General features: G+C 45.1%; 1 protein-coding gene across 10 annotated transcripts in view; it reads left to right on the forward strand.

Moving 5' to 3' along the window:
- Positions 1–17,094, forward strand: part of KALRN (kalirin RhoGEF kinase) — an 856,470-nt gene extending 839,376 nt beyond the window's left edge. For all 10 annotated transcript variants that reach the window (XM_083153542.1, XM_083153544.1, XM_083153547.1 and 7 more), the window contains 3 exons: positions 14,623–14,823; positions 15,794–15,932; positions 16,060–17,094. In XM_083153542.1, coding sequence (XP_083009668.1) covers positions 14,623–14,823; positions 15,794–15,932; positions 16,060–16,605 — 886 coding nt within the window. In that variant the 3' untranslated portion in view covers positions 16,606–17,094. The remainder of the gene's footprint in view (positions 1–14,622; positions 14,824–15,793; positions 15,933–16,059) is intronic.
- The last annotated feature ends 5,871 nt before the right edge of the window (positions 17,095–22,965 follow it).

Here is a 22,965-nt window from a genome sequence, read left to right on the forward strand (position 1 = left end):
TTTAGTTACTCCATAATATTCTAATGTTACGCCCATAAGCTGTACTAACTTCACCCTCACATAACGGTAAAGATTGGCATATTATTGGGTATAACAATATTAACAAATGTACAATCTGCAGACCCAAGTTCAGGAAACTAGACAAGACAAGACAAGGACTCCCAAATAATACACCTTAAAGAAAACACTGTAAGCCCACATTTACATTAAGGCCCTTAGGGGATATAGTTTGTAAATAGAATATCCATTTACTTTCCAGCTATGGGTTCTAATCTAGCGCCGGGGTTTGCCAATCTTTATATGGCGGCCTACGAGACGGTACATATTCTGGATAGACACGGTGCAAACATCCTTTATTTTAAACGATTCATTGATGATTTGTTTTTAATTTGGAGAGGCACTACTGAGTCCTTTTATTCTATGGTACAGCAATTGAATGAATTGGACAGTCCTATTCGGTTTTCGGCGGTGGCTGACAGGGACAGTGTGAATTTCCAAGATGTGACCATATTCAGGAGAGGTACTCGTCTGGAGTACACACTGTATCGTAAACCGACAGACCGGAATACGCTTTTGTGGTCATCAAGCCACCATCCGGACAGACTAAAATCAAAACTGCCCATTTCGCAATTGCTGCGGGTGTACAGAAACAACTCAGAACCAGAGGTAGCGGAACTACAGATAAAAGAATGTTGTGAGAGATTCCGGGCACGAGGCTACCATGAAAGAGACATACAGAATAGCCTTAAAAGGGCAAGAGAGATCCATACTTCACCCAACCCGAAGAAAAAGTGCAATTCTAAACTCATGACAGTGGTGATGAAATGTGACAACAGACTGAAAACCATGGAGAGATCCATTAAAAATAACTGGCGTATTTTGGGCACTGATCAAGTGTTCAAAGGAATTACAGAAGCACCTCCTTTGATTGCGGAAGGCAAAATCTAAAAGATTTATTGTTGCGGCCAGATGTCACCCCGAGCCCGTCGACCGACAAGAGATGGCTGATTACTAAGAAAGGTTGCTTCCGGTGTACAAGTTGCACCACATGCCGTGGACTCATTAGTGGTTCATCTTTTCACCACCGCCACACGGGCCAGAAGATCGCCCTTCAACATCACTTGACATGTACTCTGGACCATGTGGTCTATTTTCTACGCTGCCCCTGCGGCCTTTTCTACGTGGGGAAAACGATACGAACATTTCGTGAGCGCATGAACCAACATCGGTCATCGATCTGCTTAGCGTATGCCCACCAATTCACTGATAAACCTGTGGCGGCGCATTTCTTGAAATGTAAACATCAGATTTCTTCACTGAGGTACATGATCATTGATTGGGTCCCCCCGTTGTTGAGGGGTGGTGACCGTGGATTGATTCTACTCAGGAAGGAGGTGAAGTGGATCCACAGGCTCGACACTGTGGCCCCGAAGGGCCTTAATGAAAACAATTCTTTGTCTGTGTTCTTGTGAGTCTAATTTGGTAGTTATGGGATGGTCTGAGCAACCTAAGTGACAGTGTCCTTTGTACATTAATTATACATGTTTTTTCTTTGTTAAATGATGAAGTATTGAATACAGATGGGTCTTGTCCCATCCTTGCTGGCGGGTCGCCAGAACGTCCGCACTGGCGACCCGCCAGCAGCCACGCCAGCGAATGCACTGAGACGCACGTGCGTCTCACGCGCACGCGCGTCTCAGTCTCCGTCGCCAGCGCGACGGAAACCCTGTCCGTCTCCGCCTCAGGGAGACGGACAGGGTTAGGGGGGGTTAGGGGGGGGTGCGGGCAGGCAGCGGGGACCCCGGGTTACCTCCGGCAAGCCGGCGGGGACCCGGGGGAACGGATGGAAGCGCCGTCGGAAGGAGACGCGGGCGCCTCTCGTGCGCGCGCGTCCCCTTCTCACCATCGCCATGGCGCTGGCGGGGGATGGCGGCTGACGACGCCAGCGCCATCCCCTGCCAAGATGGGACAAGACCCATCTGTATAATTTTTTTTGTATTAGGTAATTTTTTGTTATATTTTTGTATTTTCTGTTATTTTTTATCTTTGTGTTCTACGTTTACCACTAGGTGGCAGTATGTTGTGTGTGCCTTATATGGTCCCCTGGGCAATGGCAGTACATAATTGGTGCCTTTGATATAGCACAGTAATTGATTATAATGAAAGTGCTGCGTAGGATACCTATAGCAGTGCCCCAGTTTTTGTACATTAACATATAAGTTGAAGGATAGGATCTTGAAAGCCATAGTGAGCCCGCAGTGGAACGCACGCTGTCTGGCTATGCGTTCCACTTACAGGAAGTGATGCGGCGCCATTGTTGGGAAGGAGGATTAGGCTTATCCTCTGTGAGAGCCGCAAGTGGAACGCACACTTCCTGACTGTGCGTTCCACTCACAGGAAGTGATGCGACCGTGAGTCACTTCCGGTCTCTGCGCTACGTGCTAGTAGTATATGAGAATGAAGGAAGCCTACCCAGGTGTGTGGTGCCTCCTGATATCAGCGTGGCAGGGGAGTGTGTTGGCGCCAGTTGCCCACAAACTATGGAGTTATAATAAGGTAACCTATGTGTGTTATATATGTGGCTCATGACGTGTCCAGGTTTTTGAGTGTACCTAAGGGGAGTGTACAGCTGCCTTTGGGGCTAACATAAGGCGCACACAGTGTCCTGTGGGTTATGCACTTTAGGAGGAGATAGTGGGGGCCTTGAAAAAGGTCTGTTGGCAGACCGAAACGTTGGCCCTAGGCCCACTGTCATGCACTTTGCACTTTATTGGATGTGGTGATATGGATTAAAAAATTCTTTTGAAGAAAGACCGGTGAGTGTCCTCATCTTTGTGGCTATATTTGGAGAACTGGACTTGTCTGGAACCCCTGAGCTGACACCCCGGCAGTTGCCACTTATTGGAGGAGAGTGTGATCCTTACCCCTGGATATATATATATATATATCTATATATATAGATATATATAGATATATATATACACACAGTATATATCTAAATACTCACCTCTGTAATGAACAGTACCACCAGTGACCACTACAGGCCACTCGACATACCAAAAAACAGAAAGTGAAAGCAAAATTATCTGTTTCAAACTTGCTAGATATTTTATTATTTATTTATTTATTAACAGTTTCTTATATAGCGCATACAAATTCCGCAGCGCTTTACAGAGCATAGTTATGAGCAAACACAAAACAAAATTACATTACAAGACAGTTTAGGACAAGTACATGGTTAATATAGATAGTTGCATCAGGGGACAGGACACTGAAGCAATTATCAGGGTGGCAGTGGTTTATTTATTTTTTTGCAAACTAATTTTTATTGGTTTTCAACAAGAGTCAGAAAATACATGTAAGCAAAGGTCACGATACAATGTATGGACTCAGAATGACAAGTAGATACTGCTAAATAACAACCAGATATACATTTGTGTTTCAAAGACATTATCTACAGAGTATACGTATGCAGGAAATAAAATATATGAGAGAAATAGGTGAAAAGAAGGTGAAGAGAGAAGAGGGGAGTAGGAGGGTTGGGGGGGGGGGTGTGGGTAAGCCAACGTGTTACTAGTGTGAATTGGTCTGTGTCATATGAGTTTTGTATAGAGGTGATTCCTTAAAGGTGAACCAAGCCGCCCAGGTGGTAGTGAACCTAGTGGATGAGTTTGGGAAGGTGGAGGTGATATCCTCCATGCTCATATAAAAGTCGACTCTTTGTAGCCATCGACGTATTGGTGGTTGGATGGACGTCATCCAGAAGCAGGGAATGGTAGCTCTCGCTGCGTTCACCAAATGGCGTAGCAGCGAGTTATTGTATTGGGATAGTGGCATCTCCATCAGACTAAGTAGCCAAAATTCAGGGGTCTCTGGGACTGGGTGTTCCGTGAGTTCCTGAGTGATTTTGTGGACTTGTTGCCAGAAGCCAGATAGTAGGTTGCATTGCCACCAGATGTGAAGGGGAGTACCTGTCGATTGTTTACATCTCCAGCATAAAGCAGGTACAGATGGGAACATTCTGTGTACTTGTTCAGGACAACGATACCATCTGGACATTATTTTATATTGGGTTTCTAGTACCTGAATGGAGGCGAGCTAGCAAATGTGTATCTGAATATAATGGACCACTGTTCTTCTGAGAGTTCATGTTGTAGGTCTTTGTGCCAGTCTTTGATAAATTTGTGAGCTGGGAGAGAGAGGCTAGATAGGCAGAGCTGGTTTATTTGCGAGATCAAATGTTTGGGTAGGGAATCAGCTAAGCATAAGTTTTCAAAAGGGGTGGGTGACCACCCTATCGGGCGCAGTGGTGAGGAAGTTATGAGATGACGTATTTGTAAATAGGTCCAGAAGCTATTGGGAGGTAGGTTGTATGTCTGGGTCAGTTCTGTGAAGGAACGAAGACCCGTGGAGCTCACAAGGTGTGTCAGTCTCGAGACGCCAGCCTTGGACCACGCAGCAAGAGATGTTGCAGTGAGAGCATTTGGTGGTATGTCTGGGTGAGAAAGTAATGGCATGGGTAGAGAGAATTTAGGGCTGAAGGTGCGTAGGTATCTATGCTTTTTCCAACATTTCAGGGTTGGGTCTAGTGTGGGGTGTCTAAGGTGAGGGGTTTTCAGAAGCCAAGGAAGTATATGGGAGTGTGTATTTGTGGTGGCGCTAATTATCTGTGGCCATTGTTTTTCGGCAGGGAAACGCGTCATTTCGACAACTCTAGCCAGATGTATTGCGTAATAATAGCTTATAAAATGTGGAAGTTGTAGCCCCCCATCCTCTCGTCGTCTAATTAGTATCGACTTGGCTAATCTATGTCCTTTTGATCCCCATACAAATTGGTTTGTCGCAGCCTGAAGTTCCTTAAAAAAGGCCTCTGGTATAGCTATGGGCAGTGCCTGAAGTAGGTACAGGACCTTGGGCAGCACATTCATTTTTATGGTATTGATTCTCCCCATCCAAGATAGGTTGAGGTTTGTCCACTTATTAAGGTCGGTTTTGAGTTTATGGAGTAATGGGAGTAGGTTGAGTCTATAAAGGTCCGCTACGTCACGTGATAGAAGGACCCCCAGATATTTAAAGTGTGTGGGATGCCAGATGAAAGGAAACGATCCGCTCAACCCTTCTATGATGCGCGGCGGAGTAGATATATTTACCGCAATAGATTTTGTGTAGTTGATCTTGAAGTTCGAAAGGGTGTTGAATCTAGAGAATTCGGACATGAGCGCTGGGAGGGATGTGACAGGGTCAGATATGGTGGCCAGTAAATCATCAGCATACAATGCCAATTTGTATTCCTGAGATCCTACTTTCATGCCATGTATATTTGGGTTAGCTCTAATAGCCCTTGCTAAGGCCTCCATGCAGAGCACGAAGATAAGTGGAGAGAGAGGGCAGCCCTGTCTGGTCCCGTTTTTTATTCCGAAGGAATTGGAGAAGGTGCCATTCACTCTAACTTTTGCCAATGGGGAGCTGTATAATGCCAATATACGCTGGAGGCAGGTGGGTCCCAGGCCCAGATGGCTGAGGACCCCCTCTATGAAGTGCCAGTCGACTCTATCGAAGGCCTTCTCAGCATCTGTGGACAGGAAGACCACGCGGGCAGTGCCAATCTTTGCGGCATGGATAAGGTCAATAATTTTGGAGGTATTATCCTTTGCCTCCCGGCCTGGCACAAAGCCCACCTGGTCCCCATGTATTACTTCAGTAAGAAGAGGGCTCAATCGATTTGCCAGCATCTTGGCATACAGCTTCACATCGCAATTAAGCAGGGAGATGGGTCGATAACTCGAGCATTGCGTGGGGTCCTTGCCCTCCTTGGGTATTACAGAAATGTGAGCTTCTAGTGTTTGAGTAGAAAAACCTGACTCTATGGAGATTGAGTTGCATGCCTTTAGGTATAAAGGCAATAGGGATGTTTTAAAAGTTTTATAGTAGCAGACAGGGAGGCCATCTGGACCAGGGCTTTTTCCCGTTGGAGTAGATGCCAGGGCTGCCTCAAGTTCCTCAGATGTAAAGGGTTTTTCTAGTGAGTTTAGGTCTTCTACAGATAACTTGGGGAAGTTGATTTCGTGGAGGTAATTTTTGACTAGCAGTTTTGGATCTTGTATGGGCAGGTTAGGGTGTTCTGATCTTAAGTTATAGAGGGCGGAGTAATAATGCTGGAATGGTTCGGCTATTTGGGGGAGGGTGTGGACCATTTTACCGCTGGGATTTCGCACTGCATGTACATAAGATTGTAGTCTTTGTGCTCGGAGCGCGCGGGCCAGCATGGCGCCGGGTTTATTGCCCCATAAATAGTATTTATGTCTGCATTTGCCTATATCCCTCCTGGTTGTGTCACTTAGAAGTTTGTTTAGTGCGCTTCTAGCTTCGGTGAGATCATGTAGTACCCGAGGGTCTAGTGTCGATTTATGTTGAGATTCTAGAGACATAATGCGTTTGAGGAGAAGCTGTCTCTGCGCCATTTTCTCTTTTTTAAGCTGTGATCCTAATTGTATACACTTGCCTCGGATAACGCATTTGTGAGCCTCCCAGATAGTCATTGCACCGACATCAGGGGTGTCGTTGATTTCAATGTAATTTGTTATCGCAGATTTAAGTTCTGCTATGATTCGGGGGTCACGAAGGAACGAGGAGTTAAATCTCCAGTTCCAGGGCTTTTGTGTATCCGGGGACATTTTAACGGAGGCAAATGCAGGTGCGTGATCCGACCAAGTAATTTGGCCAATCGAACTACAGGGAAAGAATTGTAAGGATTTATGGTCTATCAGGAAATAATCCAGTCTGGAGTACATGTTATGTGGTGCCGAGAAGAAAGTATAATCCTTCACCGTAGGGTGATGGATCCGCCATCGATCAATTAGCTGGAATTCGTGTAGGAGCCTGGTAGTTTCTATGGTCACGTGTGAGTTGGCGCGAGGTTGAGGGTGTGCAGTCTAAGGTAGGGTCCAGCGACCAGTTGAAATCCCCTCCTATAACCAGGCAACCTTCTTCAAGAGGTTCAATTAATTGTAACATTTTAGAGAGGAATTGTTTTTGGCCCTGGTTTGGGGAGTAAATGTTTACAAAAGTGTACATGTGAGAGAATATTTGACATTTAAGGACATGACACCTGCCCTCAGCTAGGACCAGATGTGAGATGTTCGTAAGAGGGAGGCGACGAGAGACAAGTATCGCTACTCCAAGGGATTTACCTAAGGGGTTGTCGCTACAGTAAACTAAGGGGTAATAATAGTTACTGAGTTTTGGGGCTGCTTGGAATTTAAAATGTGTCTCTTGTATGAAGGCGATATCCATGTGTTCCTGTCTAAGCTCGCGTAAGAGAGTGGACCTCTTCTCAGGTATGTTAAGCCCTTTCACATTGAAAGAGCACATTTTGAAATCTGGATTAGCCATGTAGTGTTGGGGGATATGTGCTAGCTAAACCCACTTGTGTGTAGTAATATTGAAAATAAAGACTCACCAGGATCCAGTAATCCTTGTTGTCCAATTTCAGACCACGATGGCGAGGAGGGGTGAGGACGTGGGGTTGAGGGGGAAGAGATAGCAGGAGTATAGACAAGAAAGTAAAAGCATAGTTAGATACAGATAACAAAAGCAAACATCTTGTAGACTGAAAAAGCAACATTATAAACAAAAAAGTTGCCGCCAATGGGCTACATGGACTGGCCCCATGGCCCAAGGTCCAATGCAGGATGGCGGAAGACCCAACTGGGGTGTGGTGGCAACCGGGCCACCCAGTATCTGAAGTAAGCTCAGACTATGAGGAGGATATTAGGCCAACTTATGCATTTATGATATATGAGATAACGACCTCATGTTAAAATATGAATATTAGAGTACAGAAACTGAGAGTGATGTAGACTGCAGAGTGCAGCCTAATGTAAACCAACTGGTGATTAAAGTATAACAATTAAGTATGTAACCATGACAAGGTCAGCTTGGGAGGGGGGGGAGAAAGACCTAGGGTAAATGGGCCGGTGACCCACTGTCAATAGTATTGGAGGTTGATTCATTCTAACGGTGAGCGGTTGAGTAGACACTGAACCGCCTGAATGCGAAGAGACGGCATAGCAGTATTTAGACTTCAAGTGACTGAGCCAGCACGTGAGTTAGTTTGGTCTTGTGCTCCACGCTTCCTGTTGCCAACCAGAGTCCATTGGTTATCTGACATGGGTATGGCAGGTGGCTCTAGACAGTGATGTGACTGAATCCAATCAGTCAGAGATGGCTTGGTAATTTTCAGAATTGCGCAAAAAGTGTCCAAATCTTCTGGGGACTGTAGGGTAGCGTGGCGACCTTCATGTGAGGCTTGCACGCTCTGGGGGAAGCCCCAGCGAAATCGTATGGCCTGGTGTTTTAGGGCATCTGTAAGGGGTTTTAAGAGGCGTCTTTGTTGGAGCGTGTGCCAAGAAACATCAGGAAATATATGGACGGGTGAGCCATTGAACTCCAACCTGTCAAGTTTCCTGGCTTTGGTGAGAATTTCCTCTTTAACATGATAGTAATGGAGGCGGCAGATTATGTCTCTTGGGGCATCTTCCCGGATGCCTTTAGGGCGGAGGGCACGGTGAGCTCGGTCGAATAGAATGGTGTTTTCAGCTCCTGCATCCAGGATCTCGTTGAACACCGACGTAGGGGCGTCAACTATACCGGGGCTCTGGACGTCCTCTGGTATCCCCCGTACTCTAAGATTATTCCTCCTGCCTCTGTTGTCCAAGTCATCTTGACGTTTCTGGAGCGCTTGTATTTCTTGCGCCTGTCGGGCAACCGTCTTGTGGAGTTCACGGTGTGCTGTATCAAGTTCTTGAACATGTTCTTCATTATCAGACACTTGACGAGTTATTTGTGCTAGGTTGGCTTGAAGTAAGGAGATTTCAGATTTGACAGTCTCTCTGAGTTTATGCTCAAGGTCTTGGAAGTCGCGTTTCGTTGGAAGGTCTTTCTTGGTCGGGAGTGAGCGGAGTTGTGCAAGCACATCAGCCATCGTGGCCTCTGAGTCTCCTGGTGGCGGAAGCACATCAGAGGAGGCCATGGTGTCCGCGTCGTGTGCTGGTGGGGGGGGGGGGAGTTTGATGGAGGGGTTGATCTTCGCCGTCTGTTTCAGGATGTAGGTAGCGATATAGGTTCGGCTGTAGTGAGGATTCACCTGATTTTTTAGTAGCAGGAGTCTGTCCCCCTTTCCTGTTAGTTCTCCCCATTAGCAACTACGCTCCATCTGGTACATAAATGGGTGTTTATAGTTATCATGTCACGGTGTCGTTAGGAAACATCAGACAGGGCTCTGCCTTTGGAATCACCTGGGCAACCGGATCAACCACTCGACCCCATCGGTGGTGGGTTAGGTCAGGGGCTCATGGCCAGCTGGCGGGGCTCCAGATTATGGTATGCGTGGGGAGCATCAATGGGTTCTGTGTGATGGGCACCTTATATTAGACACAATCACAACAAAACTCTGGTCCTCTAATCACCCTCCCCAGAAGTCTCTGGGGCACGTGTGATAAGTTTAGACACACGGTCCCAGGAACAAACTTGAGGGGGGTAGAAAAAGAGGCCAAATAATCGGGCTAGTTTGAATTTAGCAATCAACTGGTGTAGTTTGTCAAGAAGTGTGACTTGCTGCTCTCAATTAAGGCTCTCTGTAGTCCTTAATAAAGTTAAACCAAATAAACAAGTATATATATATATATATATATATATAGAGAGAGAGAGAGAGAGAGAGAGAGAGAGCGCAAGAGACACTGAAAAATATCACTGTATAAAAATACTATTTTATTTAAGCTTCCTTAAACACAGATATTATATTTAATAAAAAAATACATTGTACATTAAACCCACAGATAAATTAATAAACATAAAAATATATAAAATGACTGTGTCCCTTTGCCAATTTCTGCCAATATTTATTTTCCTGAGAAAACTGATAATGTGGATTTCAATAGCCAGGTTAATTGTGTTATTTCAGATGATCATATCCACAGAGTTCAAATGTTTCCAGTTGATACTGTTTAAATTGCTGGAGATGGAGCAAGTCCAGATATAACCAGATGTTTTGAGGGTCAATTGGACCGTAATTCTGGCATACACATAGATATCAGTAGTCAGTATTATGGTTAAAATACGGAGGCACCTGTATTATTCTCACTTTTAGCCTTTGGTTTATACACTGTCAGTACAGGTAGTGTGGAGACAGGCAAACACGCACTTTCACAGTTACCTTCCTGGATTTATATGCCGTATAGTTCCTCAACCTGACCACAGCATGGAGACCTGCTCGCTGTGTCAGGGAGCCGACCGCCAGATGACGGACGCTGCAGGGAAATGGATGTCGCGGCAGTTAGAGGGTATAGCTACCTCAGCTTCCAGCAGGTGATTGGCGGCTTGTGCCGTGCTCCGCTTTGTAGCATATGTGTGTCTTGCAGTCTTTGCAGTCTCTGTCACTGTCACATGCCATCACCATCTTCTGAGGAAACCGTCAGATTAGTACGACGGAGAAACTAGTCAAGAGCTCTCCCTGCCTGTGATGCCCTTGTCTGCAAGACACACATATGCTACAAAGCGGAGCACGGCACAAGCCGCCAATCACCTGCTGGAAGCTGAGGTAGCTATACCCTCTAACTGCCGCGACATCCATTTCCCTGCAGCGTCCGTCATCTGGCGGTCGGCTCCCTGACACAGCGAGCAGGTCTCCATGCTGTGGTCAGGTTGAGGAACTATACGGCATATAAATCCAGGAAGGTAACTGTGAAAGTGCGTGTTTGCCTGTCTCCACGCTACCTGTACTGACAGTGTATAAACCAAAGGCTAAAAGTGAGAATAATACAGGTGCCTCCGTATTTTAACCATAATACTGACTACTGATATCTATGTGTATGCCAGAATTACGGTCCAATTGACCCTCAAAACATCTGGTTATATCTGGACTTGCTCTATCTCCAGCTATTTAAACAGTATCAACTGGAAACATTTGAACTCTGTGGATATGATCATCTGAAATAACACAATTAACCTGGCTATTGAAATCCACATTATCAGTTTTCTCAGGAAAATAAATATTGGCAGAAATTGGCAAAGGGACACAGTCATTTTATATATTTTTATGTTTATTAATTTATCTGTGGGTTTAATGTACAATGTATTTTTTTATTAAATATAATATCTGTGTTTAAGGAAGCTTAAATAAAATAGTATTTTTATACAGTGATATTTTTCAGTGTCTCTTGCGCTCTCTCTCTCTCTCTATATATATATATATATATATATACTTGTTTATTTGGTTTAACCTTATATTAGACCCTGTTATCAAGTTGCAGAGCTACTGTATGGTGGTTTCCCACTGCAGGGGGTAAAAGGCAGAGTGGAGGCTCAGTTATGCACTGTGTGGTAGGGCTTTAATGAGTGCTGCAGCTGGTGGAGTGGGGGAAATGTGATTCACCCACCAATAAAATAGCCGCTATGTGCCCAGCAGTCTTATAGGGCCTCTCACCCAACCCAGTACCTTTATTTTAAGAAGTCTCTTACAGCAGGTCAGTTCTGTCCCTGGTTGTGCCTGATGCTACAGTCTGCTGGCCGTGCTGTGTGATGTAGCTCTGGGACTGGGCTTCAGATCCTAGCCCTGGGTGTGCTTTATCTTCAGGTGCCGGTCGGGTATACACGGCACCTGGATGGCGGGTGGTAGCCTCTGCAGGGTTCTTACCCTGCCCGGTGGTAGTGGCAGCCGGCTGGTTAGAGAAGGGGGAGGTCCCGCACCGCCGAGTGAACGCTGCGGGCGCGCTCTAAAATTTAGGTCCCGGCTCCGGCACAATAGGAAGGCCGCAACCTGCGGACGCACTTAAAAGTGCACCCCGGCTCCGCAGCGCTTCCCCGTCTGTGCCGATGTGAAGGGGAGATGGCTGCACCTGAGATCAGGTCACGGGCATGCCCGGTAGTGGATGTTAACAGGGTGAGTTGGCAGGATCACCCAGGAGCTCCCCGGAGAAGCGTCTGCTCGCCTCCGCCATCAAGCCATGCCCCCCGTGGCAGTGGTTTATATATTCTAAGAAAGGCACATGAGGAGAGAGGGCCCTGCCCATGAGAGCTTACATTCTAAAGGGGAGGGTTAGGCAGACAGGGGTAACACAGAAGGGGGAAAGGTGAGCATAAACAGGTTAGGATGAGAGATGGTCAGGTTTTATGCAAGAGGGTCGGAAGAGGTCAGCTTAGTGTTTGATATTTTAAGTCTAAAATAGCGCTGGGTCATCCATGAGTAGAAAGCAGAGAGACAGTTGGAGATATGAGTTAGGATGGAAGGAGAGCGATCAGGAAACGAGGGGTAGATTTTAGTATTTTCGGCATAGTGGAAGTCGAGTGAGCAAATAAGTTCACCCAGAGAGGACATGTAGAGATAGAGAAGAGGGCCAAGAATAAAATAATCAGGGACACCTACTCTCAATGGAACAGCAAGAGAGGTAAAGTCATTAGAGGTACAGCTAGGCATTTTCAAAACTGACAGTGCAAGTACAAGCATAAAGAGTGATATTCAAAAAGTTTTAGCAGATGGAGAAATGGTGATATCACAACTGAATAGGCAGATTAAGCAGCCAGGAGTAGTATGATGTGCGAATGAAGTGAGCTCACTCAAAGCAGTCTCTTGGTTTTCTGGGTTGCTGGTGTCTTTCTGATTCACTTTGATACGAAGATGTTAAGTTGGTTGGCAGTTTCTGTCCAGTTTAAGTCCAGAATAAGTCCAAGCTTTAATCTATGTAACTGTTTTCGCCCTACTTAAAAATATTCCTACTTTAAAATATGACAAACTAACAATAGTCAGCTTGGCTGAGGTCAGCCTTGTGTTCACAATATATACTAAAAGCTGTTTCTAAGTTAATTGATTGAGACCCCACCCAGCCAGAGCCCCTCTTCTACTAGCAATAAAACTAAGATAACAAATGGTAAGAGGTTACCTACCATCCCAGCCACTAATAAATTCTAACTCACTTTCAAATCTTATAAAAATATTTGCACAATTACCTAAATATAGAATATAGCAGTTTGCAAGCAGCTACTTCAATACTGGTGTAACAGATTATATGAGTTACCTAAATATAGAATATAGCAGTTTGCAAGCAGCTACTTCAATACTGGTGTAACAGATGATATGAGTTACCTAAATATAGAATATAGCAGTTTGCAAGCAGCCACTTCAATACTGGTGTAGCAGATGATATGAGTTACCTAAATATAGAATATAGCAGTTTGCAAGCAGCTACTTCAATACTGGTGTAACAGATGATATGAGTTACCTAAATATAGAATATAGCAGTTTGCAAGCAGCCACTTCAATACTGGTGTAACAGATGATATGAGTTACCTGTAATGAGAAGGAGACAGGAGTTACATCACAGTTGGTCCAGAATAAGTCCAAGCTTTAATCTATGTAACTGTTTTCGCCCTACTTAAAAATATTCCTACTTTAAAATATGACAAACTAACAATAGTCAGCTTGCAATAGTCAGCCAGGCTGAGGTCAGCCTTGTGTGTAGATATGAAAGAAAGGGAGCTGTGAACACAGAGAACGGAGGTAATAGCAGATAGGGACTAAACCATCATTTTGACAGGCTTTTAACTAGTTAGGACAGGGGTGTCCAAACTTTTTGCGACGAGGGCCAGATTTGGTGAAGTGAAAATGTGAGGGGCCGACCATTCAGCCTGACATTCTTTGAATCATCAATCACATCAGAATGGTCCCTCACTCTGCTCCCATTCACTCTATGTCCCCAGCCTGCCCCTTCACTGTATTTCCCCCAGCCTGCCCCCATTCACTGTATGTCCCCCAGCCTGCCCCTCCTTCACTGTATGTCCCCCATTCACTGTATGTTCCCCACTCTGCACCCATTCACTCTATCCCCCAGCCTGCTCCCCTTCTCTTAAATGTCCATCAGTGCCCCCATTCACTGTATGTCCCCCAGCCTGCCCCTGTTCCACCTTCTCTGAATGGCCATCACTGCCTCCATTCACTGTATGTCCCCCAGCCTGACCCTCCTTCACTGGATGTCCCCCACTCTGCCCACTTCCTTCTCTGTATGTTTCCAAGCCCCTTGTGTGAGCCAGAGGAAGGAGAGGAAAAGTAGGCACTGCAAGGACCGGAGATGCTTGGGCTCCTGCTGCTGCCCTCCTCCACTCTGCATGTTACGGGAGCAATATTCCCCCTTGCTGCCCCCCTCCCCAAACACTGCTGTCACTGTGATTGTGGAGTAGGGTGATATACGATTGCAGCAGCAGGGGTAGGACGCCAAACACATCTCACTGTTGCTGCCGTCACATCCTCACTGCAGCAGGCAGCAAGGTAAAGGCGCGCTCGCCGGGGCCCCACCTTTAGTGCCTGTGCTGTGCTTCCCACATCTGGTGCTCTTCCTGCTTCCAGCTGGAGGCTGCGGGCCACTTGAAATTACAGCACGGGCCGCAATTGGCCCATGCCAATTGGGCATGCCTGAGTTAGGAAATACATTTGTAAAAGAAAACCGAGACATAATATGAAACTTAGAAAGTAACACATTTTTGAGAATCTTTTAAGATTTTATTACTTTTCTAGATTTCCTTTTCATGTCTCCCCATCTCTCTGTAATAGTCGATATCCTCTTATCCAACCAGGGGAAGATTTTCCATTGTGAAGAAGTGTTTACAGAAAAACACCCGGAAAGATGTGGCAGTGAAATTTGTCAGCAAGAAACTGAAAAAACGCGAACAGGCGGCACACGAGGCAGCTCTTCTCCAGCACCTGCAGCATCCCCAGTACATCACCATCCATGACACATATGAGTCTGCTAATGCATATATCCTCATCCTGGACCTGTGAGTTACTAATGTAGTTACTTCTGTAACATATTGACAATACAAATACAAGACAGATATAAATACAGTTAAAGACAGTTGTGTCCTCTGTAATCAGAATTAAGGCTGTTTGACCCTAATGGAATCATCTTTGACTTGCACTGAACAGTGAGTTGTTCCTTTTTAACTGCAATATTAGGACTTATACTGTAGTTGTTTTTAACTTACGTTATCTACAGTATATCTATTGTGTCTATAGGGGCCTGGTTCTGGTTCACTCGCAAAAGCAAACTGCAGGGGCAGATGGAACATGTGCAGAGAGAGTTAGATTTGGGTGGGATTTGTGCTTCAAATTGATATCTATATTGCAGTGTAAAAATAAAGCAACCAGTATTTACCCTGCACAGAAACAAATAAACACCCAAATCTATCTCCCTCTGCACATGTTACATCTACCCCACCCCCTGCAGTGCACATGGTTTTGTCCATTAGAGTGAGAATTTGCTTTTGTGAGTGAACCAGAATCAGGCCTTAAATCTGTTAGTCTATAATATTATATTTGCTTTTTGCTGCCAAGCTCTCTGATCTTTGAGACTGTAATCATGTAATAATTTAAACATATTAGAAACCGTTCACTCTTTCCAGCTGAAAATCGTTAAAGCAGCATTATAAATAACTGATATGAAAATCATCTTAGCAGCTGGTGGCTATTTATTAGAAATGGGGGTTGGATTGCACTGTTACTATTTATATCTTATGGCTATTTATCACTTACTTGTTGTGGATGATAAATGTAGCTTCAGCCAATCGACTCCTAACTTTAATGTTGGGAGTTGATTGGCTGGAGCATCATTGTCACTTGTTGTTATATGAGCCTACTATTCATTCATTTTCATATCCACTATTGGCAGTTCTTTAGTTCTTCCATAGATCCCATATAATATGTTGGCTTATGCGAGAATACTAAAGAATGTGGTTCTGGCTTTTCCAGAATGAATGATGGCCGATTGCTGGATTATCTGATGAACCATGATGAGCTTTTGGAAGAGAAGGTAGCTTTTTATATGCGGGATATCATGGGGGCTCTTCAGTACCTTCATAGCTGCCGTGTGGCTCATTTAGATATCAAGGTAAGAAGCAAAAATTATATCTGGAATACAATAATGATTACATCACCAGTGTCAATGTACTGTATGTTAGCTGAGAAACATGTATATGGAATTGTTTTGTCTAACTTATATTATTCTATTGCTGTAGCCTGAAAACCTTCTGATAGATTTACGTATTCCTGTTCCACGGGTGAAGATAATTGATCTGGAGGATGCCATGCAAATTACAGGACACTATTATATCCACCAACTGCTTGGGAATCCAGAATTTGCTGCTCCTGAGGTCATTAAAGGAACTCCCGTTTCTCTGGCAACTGATATCTGGAGCCTGGGGGTGCTAACATATGTCATGCTGAGTGGAGTGTCCCCATTTCTAGATGAAAGCAATGAAGAGACATGTATGAATATTTGTCGGGTGGATTTTTCCTTCCCACAGGAGTATTTCATAAGTGTCAGCCAAGCTGCTCAGGACTTTATCCGGGCAACACTTCAAGAGGATACACGCTGGAGACCCACTGTGGTAACATGTCTTCTACACCCATGGATGCAACCTCATTACAGCAACTATTCCAAAATCCCTCTGGACACCACCCGTCTTGCCACCTTCATTGAGAGACGTAGGCATCAGAATGATGCCCGGCCAATTCCAACTGCCAAGACATTCGTCACTGCCCGGAACAAAACAGAAACATGATTGTCTGCATTCACTTACTGTACTGAATATTGGATGTAATGAAAAGAGATGTGCGTATTTATTTATGGTGGTTACACTGTGTTTAATACAGGGATTCAATAGGTGGCTGAGAATATATGTTTCTATTAAGCCAAGTTCATGATTAAGAGATGATACCACTTTATTTCTCCAGGATATCACAGTAGTGAATCAAGTTATTCTGTAATAATTTAAGTAGAAGTGTGAAATTACAGTTGTATTTTATTTAAGAAATTTGGTGCAGTATCTTATTGCAATGAAGTTAAAGTGTGGCTGAAAGAAGCTTAATCCATTGTGCAGGCTATCCGGTTGGTAATTTATTTGGGCGGTTTTGTATTGTTTCCCCCTTTCCCGCACCCTCTATTCACTTGTTTCTGCCTACCGGTGCGTATATATTATTTTAGCTCACTACCCCTGGAAGTGGCTAAACCACAATGAGTGTGACATGCTCAATAAAACAGATCAATTGAATATCGTTCTGCGATCTCCCATCACTTTAGACAGGAGATCAGTCGCAATGTAACAATTTTAATACTAAGCTATATGTTAAACTTGAATTATTTAAAGAACTGGAATTGCCCTGGAATGGTTGAGATCGGAGAGATCACTGTGCGATAAATGTTTATCTTATCTGTCAAACCGTCTGTCATTCCATTCACCAGTGGCGTAACCAGGGCTTAAAGTGATCCCGGAGAGGTGGTGGAACTCCTTTCCCCCTAAGCATTTCACCGCCCCCCCTCACCCCATTAGGCAGAGCCTAGACCAGTACCAGGGACTTTGTGCCAATGGTCCCACAAGGAATGGGTGAGGTCACACATACAGTAATATAGTATCTCCAATTAAAATTACAACACACAGTAGCACAATCATATACACATTACATACATATTAAATCACACAGTAGTGCCCATTATAGGTATATCCACAGTTGTGCTGCTTATACACATCTGTCTTTGTCACTCCAGCAGCTCAGTGTCCATGTCGCTCAGCAGCTGCATGCCCAGTGTCCCTCCAGCAGCTCCCCACCTCTGAGTTCCTCCAGCCCCCTCTCACCTGGTCTTCAGCAAGCACATAGCCTGCTCCTCTTAATGGCTCTTCTTTACTTCAGCGGCGGTAATGGCATGACATCACATACACAGTGCCAGAAGAAGCTGCTGGGACAGGCTTTTCTGTTATAATTTCTGTTCATGGCTGTGGTAGAGGTGAAACTCAGTTCCCCCTACCATTAGAGGAGGTGGAACTCAGTTCCACCCCGTTCCCCCTCACTTTAACCCCTGGGCATAACTATGGCCCCGCAGCCACCACGGTGGTGGGGAGGCGCTGAGGGACTGTGGGCGCCGATCTGCGGGGCTATAGTTACAACTTACTACCTAGCCCTCCCACCCACCCAAGTAAACTTACACACACCGCTTACCCCTCCGCATGCCGCCGCCACATTCAGAGTCCCGGCCGCAGCGCAGATCTTGTCCTGGCTCCGTCTCCTCCTGCAGAAAATGGCTGCCCCCATACAGCAGACAGTTTTTTGGGATGCTAGAGGAGGTGCGGGCCTCCTCTAGCATCCTTAAAAACTGTCTGCTGTTAGGGGGCAGCCATTTTTTGAGACGGAGCCAGGAGAAGATCTGTGCTGTGGGACCCTGAATGCGGCGGCATGTGGAGGGGTAAGGGGGGTATTTAACTTCACTTGAGAAGGTGGGTGGGAGGGCTAGGGGGAGGGGGGCGGCGCTGCCAATATCAGCGGGGGGCACAAAAATTCTAGTTACGCCACTGCCATTCACATTTATGTGTAGATATTTACAGTCCATTTCCTACCACAGTTTTCCCATGAAAGGGTTAGAGGAGTAAAAAATATACTCTTTCTAGATATGGATATCTATATATGGGCCCTTATTCTGATCTGTGCGGAAATTCCCGCATTCTTACGGAGCGGTCCGCACGCCACGGTGTTTTGCCGCATGCGGCCATCGTCCGTAGAAACGCCCACGTGTCCTCCGCATTCGGACGGACTCACTCTTTAAGAACAGGGCGTGTTTACGGACGACATACAAAGCATGCGTGTGCGGGAGAAACACTCCGATTCGGCACGGTATTACAGAGTATTACAGTGTATGCTCGGGAATACCGCATCCGAACGGGAGCCAAGCGGTGCTACCGCACGTAAGCGGAGTATTTACGCCAAACAACCCACTATGAAGTATCTTCTGCAATACATCACATGACCCACTTATTCAATTACCTATCCTCAGAAAAAACAGCTTATTTGGAATTGGAATCAATTAGATTCCAATATATCCTTACAAGCATGCCTAACACATGCATTGCACACATTAACCCTTACAGCAATGTAAGTGCAATGGTTTGTATTACACCCTGTGTAAAAGATTATAAACAATCTACACATATACTATTTATGTGTGGTTTCATGAGTACATGTCAAATACACATGTGTATTGCTAGTATTAATATTCTGTCATGTCCATTGTTAGCAGTTTGAAAGTGTCTGACAAGTACAGCATATGTGGGTGTTTAGTACGGGTTCCTTGAAGCAGCAATGGTTTCAATTAAAGCACTGACAAGCGTCCTATTAGTGAGTAATGAGTAAAGGAGTCGATTCTATTGGGTTCAGGTGTTAATGGTTGTAGTCATTAGGCGTACGTTCGCCTACCGCATGAACGAGTGGTGTCCGCAAAGCAATAGTACACTTGTGGACACCGCACATTTCTGCCCTTTTTGATCGCGTGCATTCGGAGTGGTTTCCGAATGTACGCCCCCCAACATAAGTGTACTCCCCCGTGTCCGCCCATGTTTCCGCCCCGTTTTGCCCACTTTGAAACTACGCCCATGTGTCATTCCGCATGACGCCCATAATACGCCCCTATTTCCCGACTGATAGCGGTGAACAGTTTTGGACGGGATTTGGCCGAACTGGTACCGAGTCAAGGCGTGGCACATGCGCGTAGCGTTCTCCACGCATGCGCAGACGCCATAAAGACGCGATCCGTAAGTACGCGGTAAAGTCCGCGTCAATCAGAATAAGGGCCATAGTCATGCTGAGTATAACCCTAACAATTAGAAATTAAAAGCATTCTGGCTGTTCTACAGACGGGAGAGCTAAATGTGTGTTTTTCTGGCTTTGCACACTTATTGCCCATACACACTAGGCTATTTTCAGCTCATTTTAGCCATTTTGAGTGAATTTGAGCTGAAAGTCCCCTAGTGTGTGTGCCCCTATGATGGACGGCTAGCGATAATGCGCATTTCGGAATTATTGCTAGTGAGATGGGCTGTCGGTTGGTTTTACCAGCATGTCTAGCGATAATGGCTGTTAAACCTAGCGATGAAAGCTGAAAAAGTCATCATCGCTAGGTTTTTACAGATGCAAACTGACTGCCCCGCTCCCTCCTCCTGCTCCACTGCCCTGCTTCAGATAGAGCATACTTACATGTCGCCACCCGTCCCGCTCACACATGCTGCCTGGCCGACCCCATGCCGCCACATATGCTGCCATGCCGCCCGGCAGAACTCCCTGCCCTGCTGACCGCCCCACTCCCTCACCCTTCTCCACTGTGTGGAGCATACACACACCACTCCCCACCAATTATATTTATAATGCAGTAATATATACATCGCTGGCACATGCCAGCAATGTATACATTACTGTCACTGCCCACCAATGTATATTTTTTTATGGCGACAACGTATACATGGCTGGTGCAGGTGAATGGTTTCTCCCTACGTGCACGTCTGCAAATTAAAGCATAGCCGTGCACATGGGCAGGATTTTCCCCAGGCAGGGCGGCTTTTACCTGATCACTGGGCTCTGAATATATGCAGCCCAGCGATCAGTTCTGAATCAGGCCCTAGGAACAGGAATGCACTGAATAAAATGTCCCTGCTCCCACCCTTGGAATTCAAACCCAGCCCATTATGTAAGTAGCCTCATAATGAAAGATTTTCAGCAAAGTCTTTCACCTCTTGAAAATCTCCAGCTCTTTGTTGAAAATAGCTCAGTGTGTACGCACTTTGGTGACAGATATATCTTTCAGAGATTTTGGCAAAGTCTTTTGAAATGAAAATCTCCTAGTGTGTATGGATCTTAAGAACTGGAATGAATCTACCAGTTTTTCACCATGCCAAGAATGAATATTTTTATTTAGATACAAAATTAAATAAATTAAAAAGAAGGAATTTATTTAGACTATAATTCTTGAAATATGATCATTTAACATATAAAGTGCAGAGCTGGAAAGCTTTATAGGGGAGGAGAAATAATGTTGACAATGACAATTTCATTACAATGGGGCTGATGTAATAACCAATCTTCTTCATTTTTTTTATAATTTTTTGATTAGGAGTTGATTGGCTGGTACTTTATTCGTTTATCCATTTTATCACACTCTAAGTTGGGTATTCAATCTGTACCGCTATTTCCACAGGTAGAAATTGGACATTCCAACAATCCCGGATTGAATCCCCCTCTCAGGCTTTGTACACCTCCAAAGATTTATATAAACCCAAACTGTAATATTGCAGCACAGTATAGCTTTGTACAGTTAAGATGCTCACAGGCAATTACAGATGTGTCCACATACATCTAGCCTCCTTGTGCGTAGTCGCACCATGCTGTGGCATGATTGGTAGCGCTGAATGTCTTTGTGCGTATATTTTCTTTCAAATATATATTTTTCATATATATTTTTCACATCAATATGTTAATAGAATACTCAAGCTGATCTTGCTGAATAAGAGGATATGTGGTATGTCTATATTCTATATGTGATGGTGGTTGTATCTGCATATGAAACATGCTACATTAGAGCGTTTTCCTGGCATCAGCAGAGTTGAAATGCTAGCTCATTAACACCACGTATCTCACAGTGAATGGTGTATTAAAGCTAGATGCATGAGGATACATATGTAGTACTCAAAAGTGATTTACCATATTTAACCACCTCCTCTTGTGAGCCATATAATAACTCTTCGATAATGAGATTTTTCACTCTATATCAGATTGGGAGATAATTGCAGCAGCTTTCAGCTTATGGGTATTGCTGTCTACTTAGCTCTTATGGACCATTCTTACACCGGATGGTATGTTCTGTAGATTTGTACTAGCCAACACAAAATGAAACCATTAGATTATTAGCTCCAGTTGGTAGGGGTTAAAGTATATTTCCCCATAAATGTGTAATATACTGTACATTCCAAAAATGTAAGTTGTCATCACAAGAGCTTTCAATCATGTTACCATTGTTAGTAAATATACCAGATGACATACAGTTGGAGCCTCTCTCAACTTTGTTGCTTAGGTCAGTGGTTCCCAAACTGTGTGCCTAGGCACCCTGGGGTGCCTCAGGACACTTGCAGGGGTGCCTTGGGATGGTGGACCAGGATCAAATCATATTATGAATGGTCAATGGCAGCCACCAGCACTGGTTTTGCCTGTTACAATCATAATATATGTGGACAAATAGAAGCAAATCCTGTCCCTCACCAGATAACTGTGACATATACACACAATATACTTAATTTAATATTTTTTTCTGAATTTATCGATAAAAAGCATTTGGCCTAGGGGTGCTTTGAAAATATTTTGATGCTCTAGGGTGCCATGATTCAAAAAAGTTTGGGAACCACTGGCTTACCATGACTCACCATGGCTATTCTATTGTTCTCAGCAGCAATACAATACATATAACAATACAGTAGAGGATTAGCATAGTAATCCTATTATTCACTTAATCCTATTAACAGGTTAAATGAGGAGGGCTCCATCTGTATTGTCCTTTTGATAAATGTAAAACATGTCACTGACAGTTACATTCTATTCTAGTAACACTAGGTTCCTGATTCAGTATTTACTGTAATAGTTATACAGATGGCGCCGGGCTTGTCTTTGCTGGGGATGGCGGAGGACTCGCCACCCGCCATCCCCCGCCCCGCGCCATCTGTATGTCGGAAGGGGACGCGTGTGCACGAGGTGCACGCGCGTCCCGTTCCGACGGTGCTTTTGCCCGGGTCCCCGCCGGCTTCCCCGGGTCCCCGCCGGTCCACACCGCCCCCCCGCAGCCCCCCGCAGCCCTGCCCGTCTCCCTGAAGCTGGAGACGGGCAGGACTGCACCCGCCGCGCCGCCTCGCCGCCCGGCTATTGAGACGCTCGTGCGTGGGAGACGCACGAGCGTCTCATTCAGCCAGAGCGCCAGATTGCTGGCGGATCGCCAGGGACACGGTCCTGGCGCTCCGCCAGCAATAATAAGGCCAGCTCCATCTGTATTTCTCTATTTTTCATCAATGCGATTATTTTATGAAAACCAATAACTGAGTTCAGGGCCTCATAAATATGGA

The sequence above is a fragment of the Crinia signifera genome, chromosome 7 (genome assembly GCF_055691185.1).
Source record: "Crinia signifera chromosome 7, ASM5569118v1, whole genome shotgun sequence".
Lineage (NCBI taxonomy): Eukaryota > Metazoa > Chordata > Amphibia > Anura > Myobatrachidae > Crinia > Crinia signifera.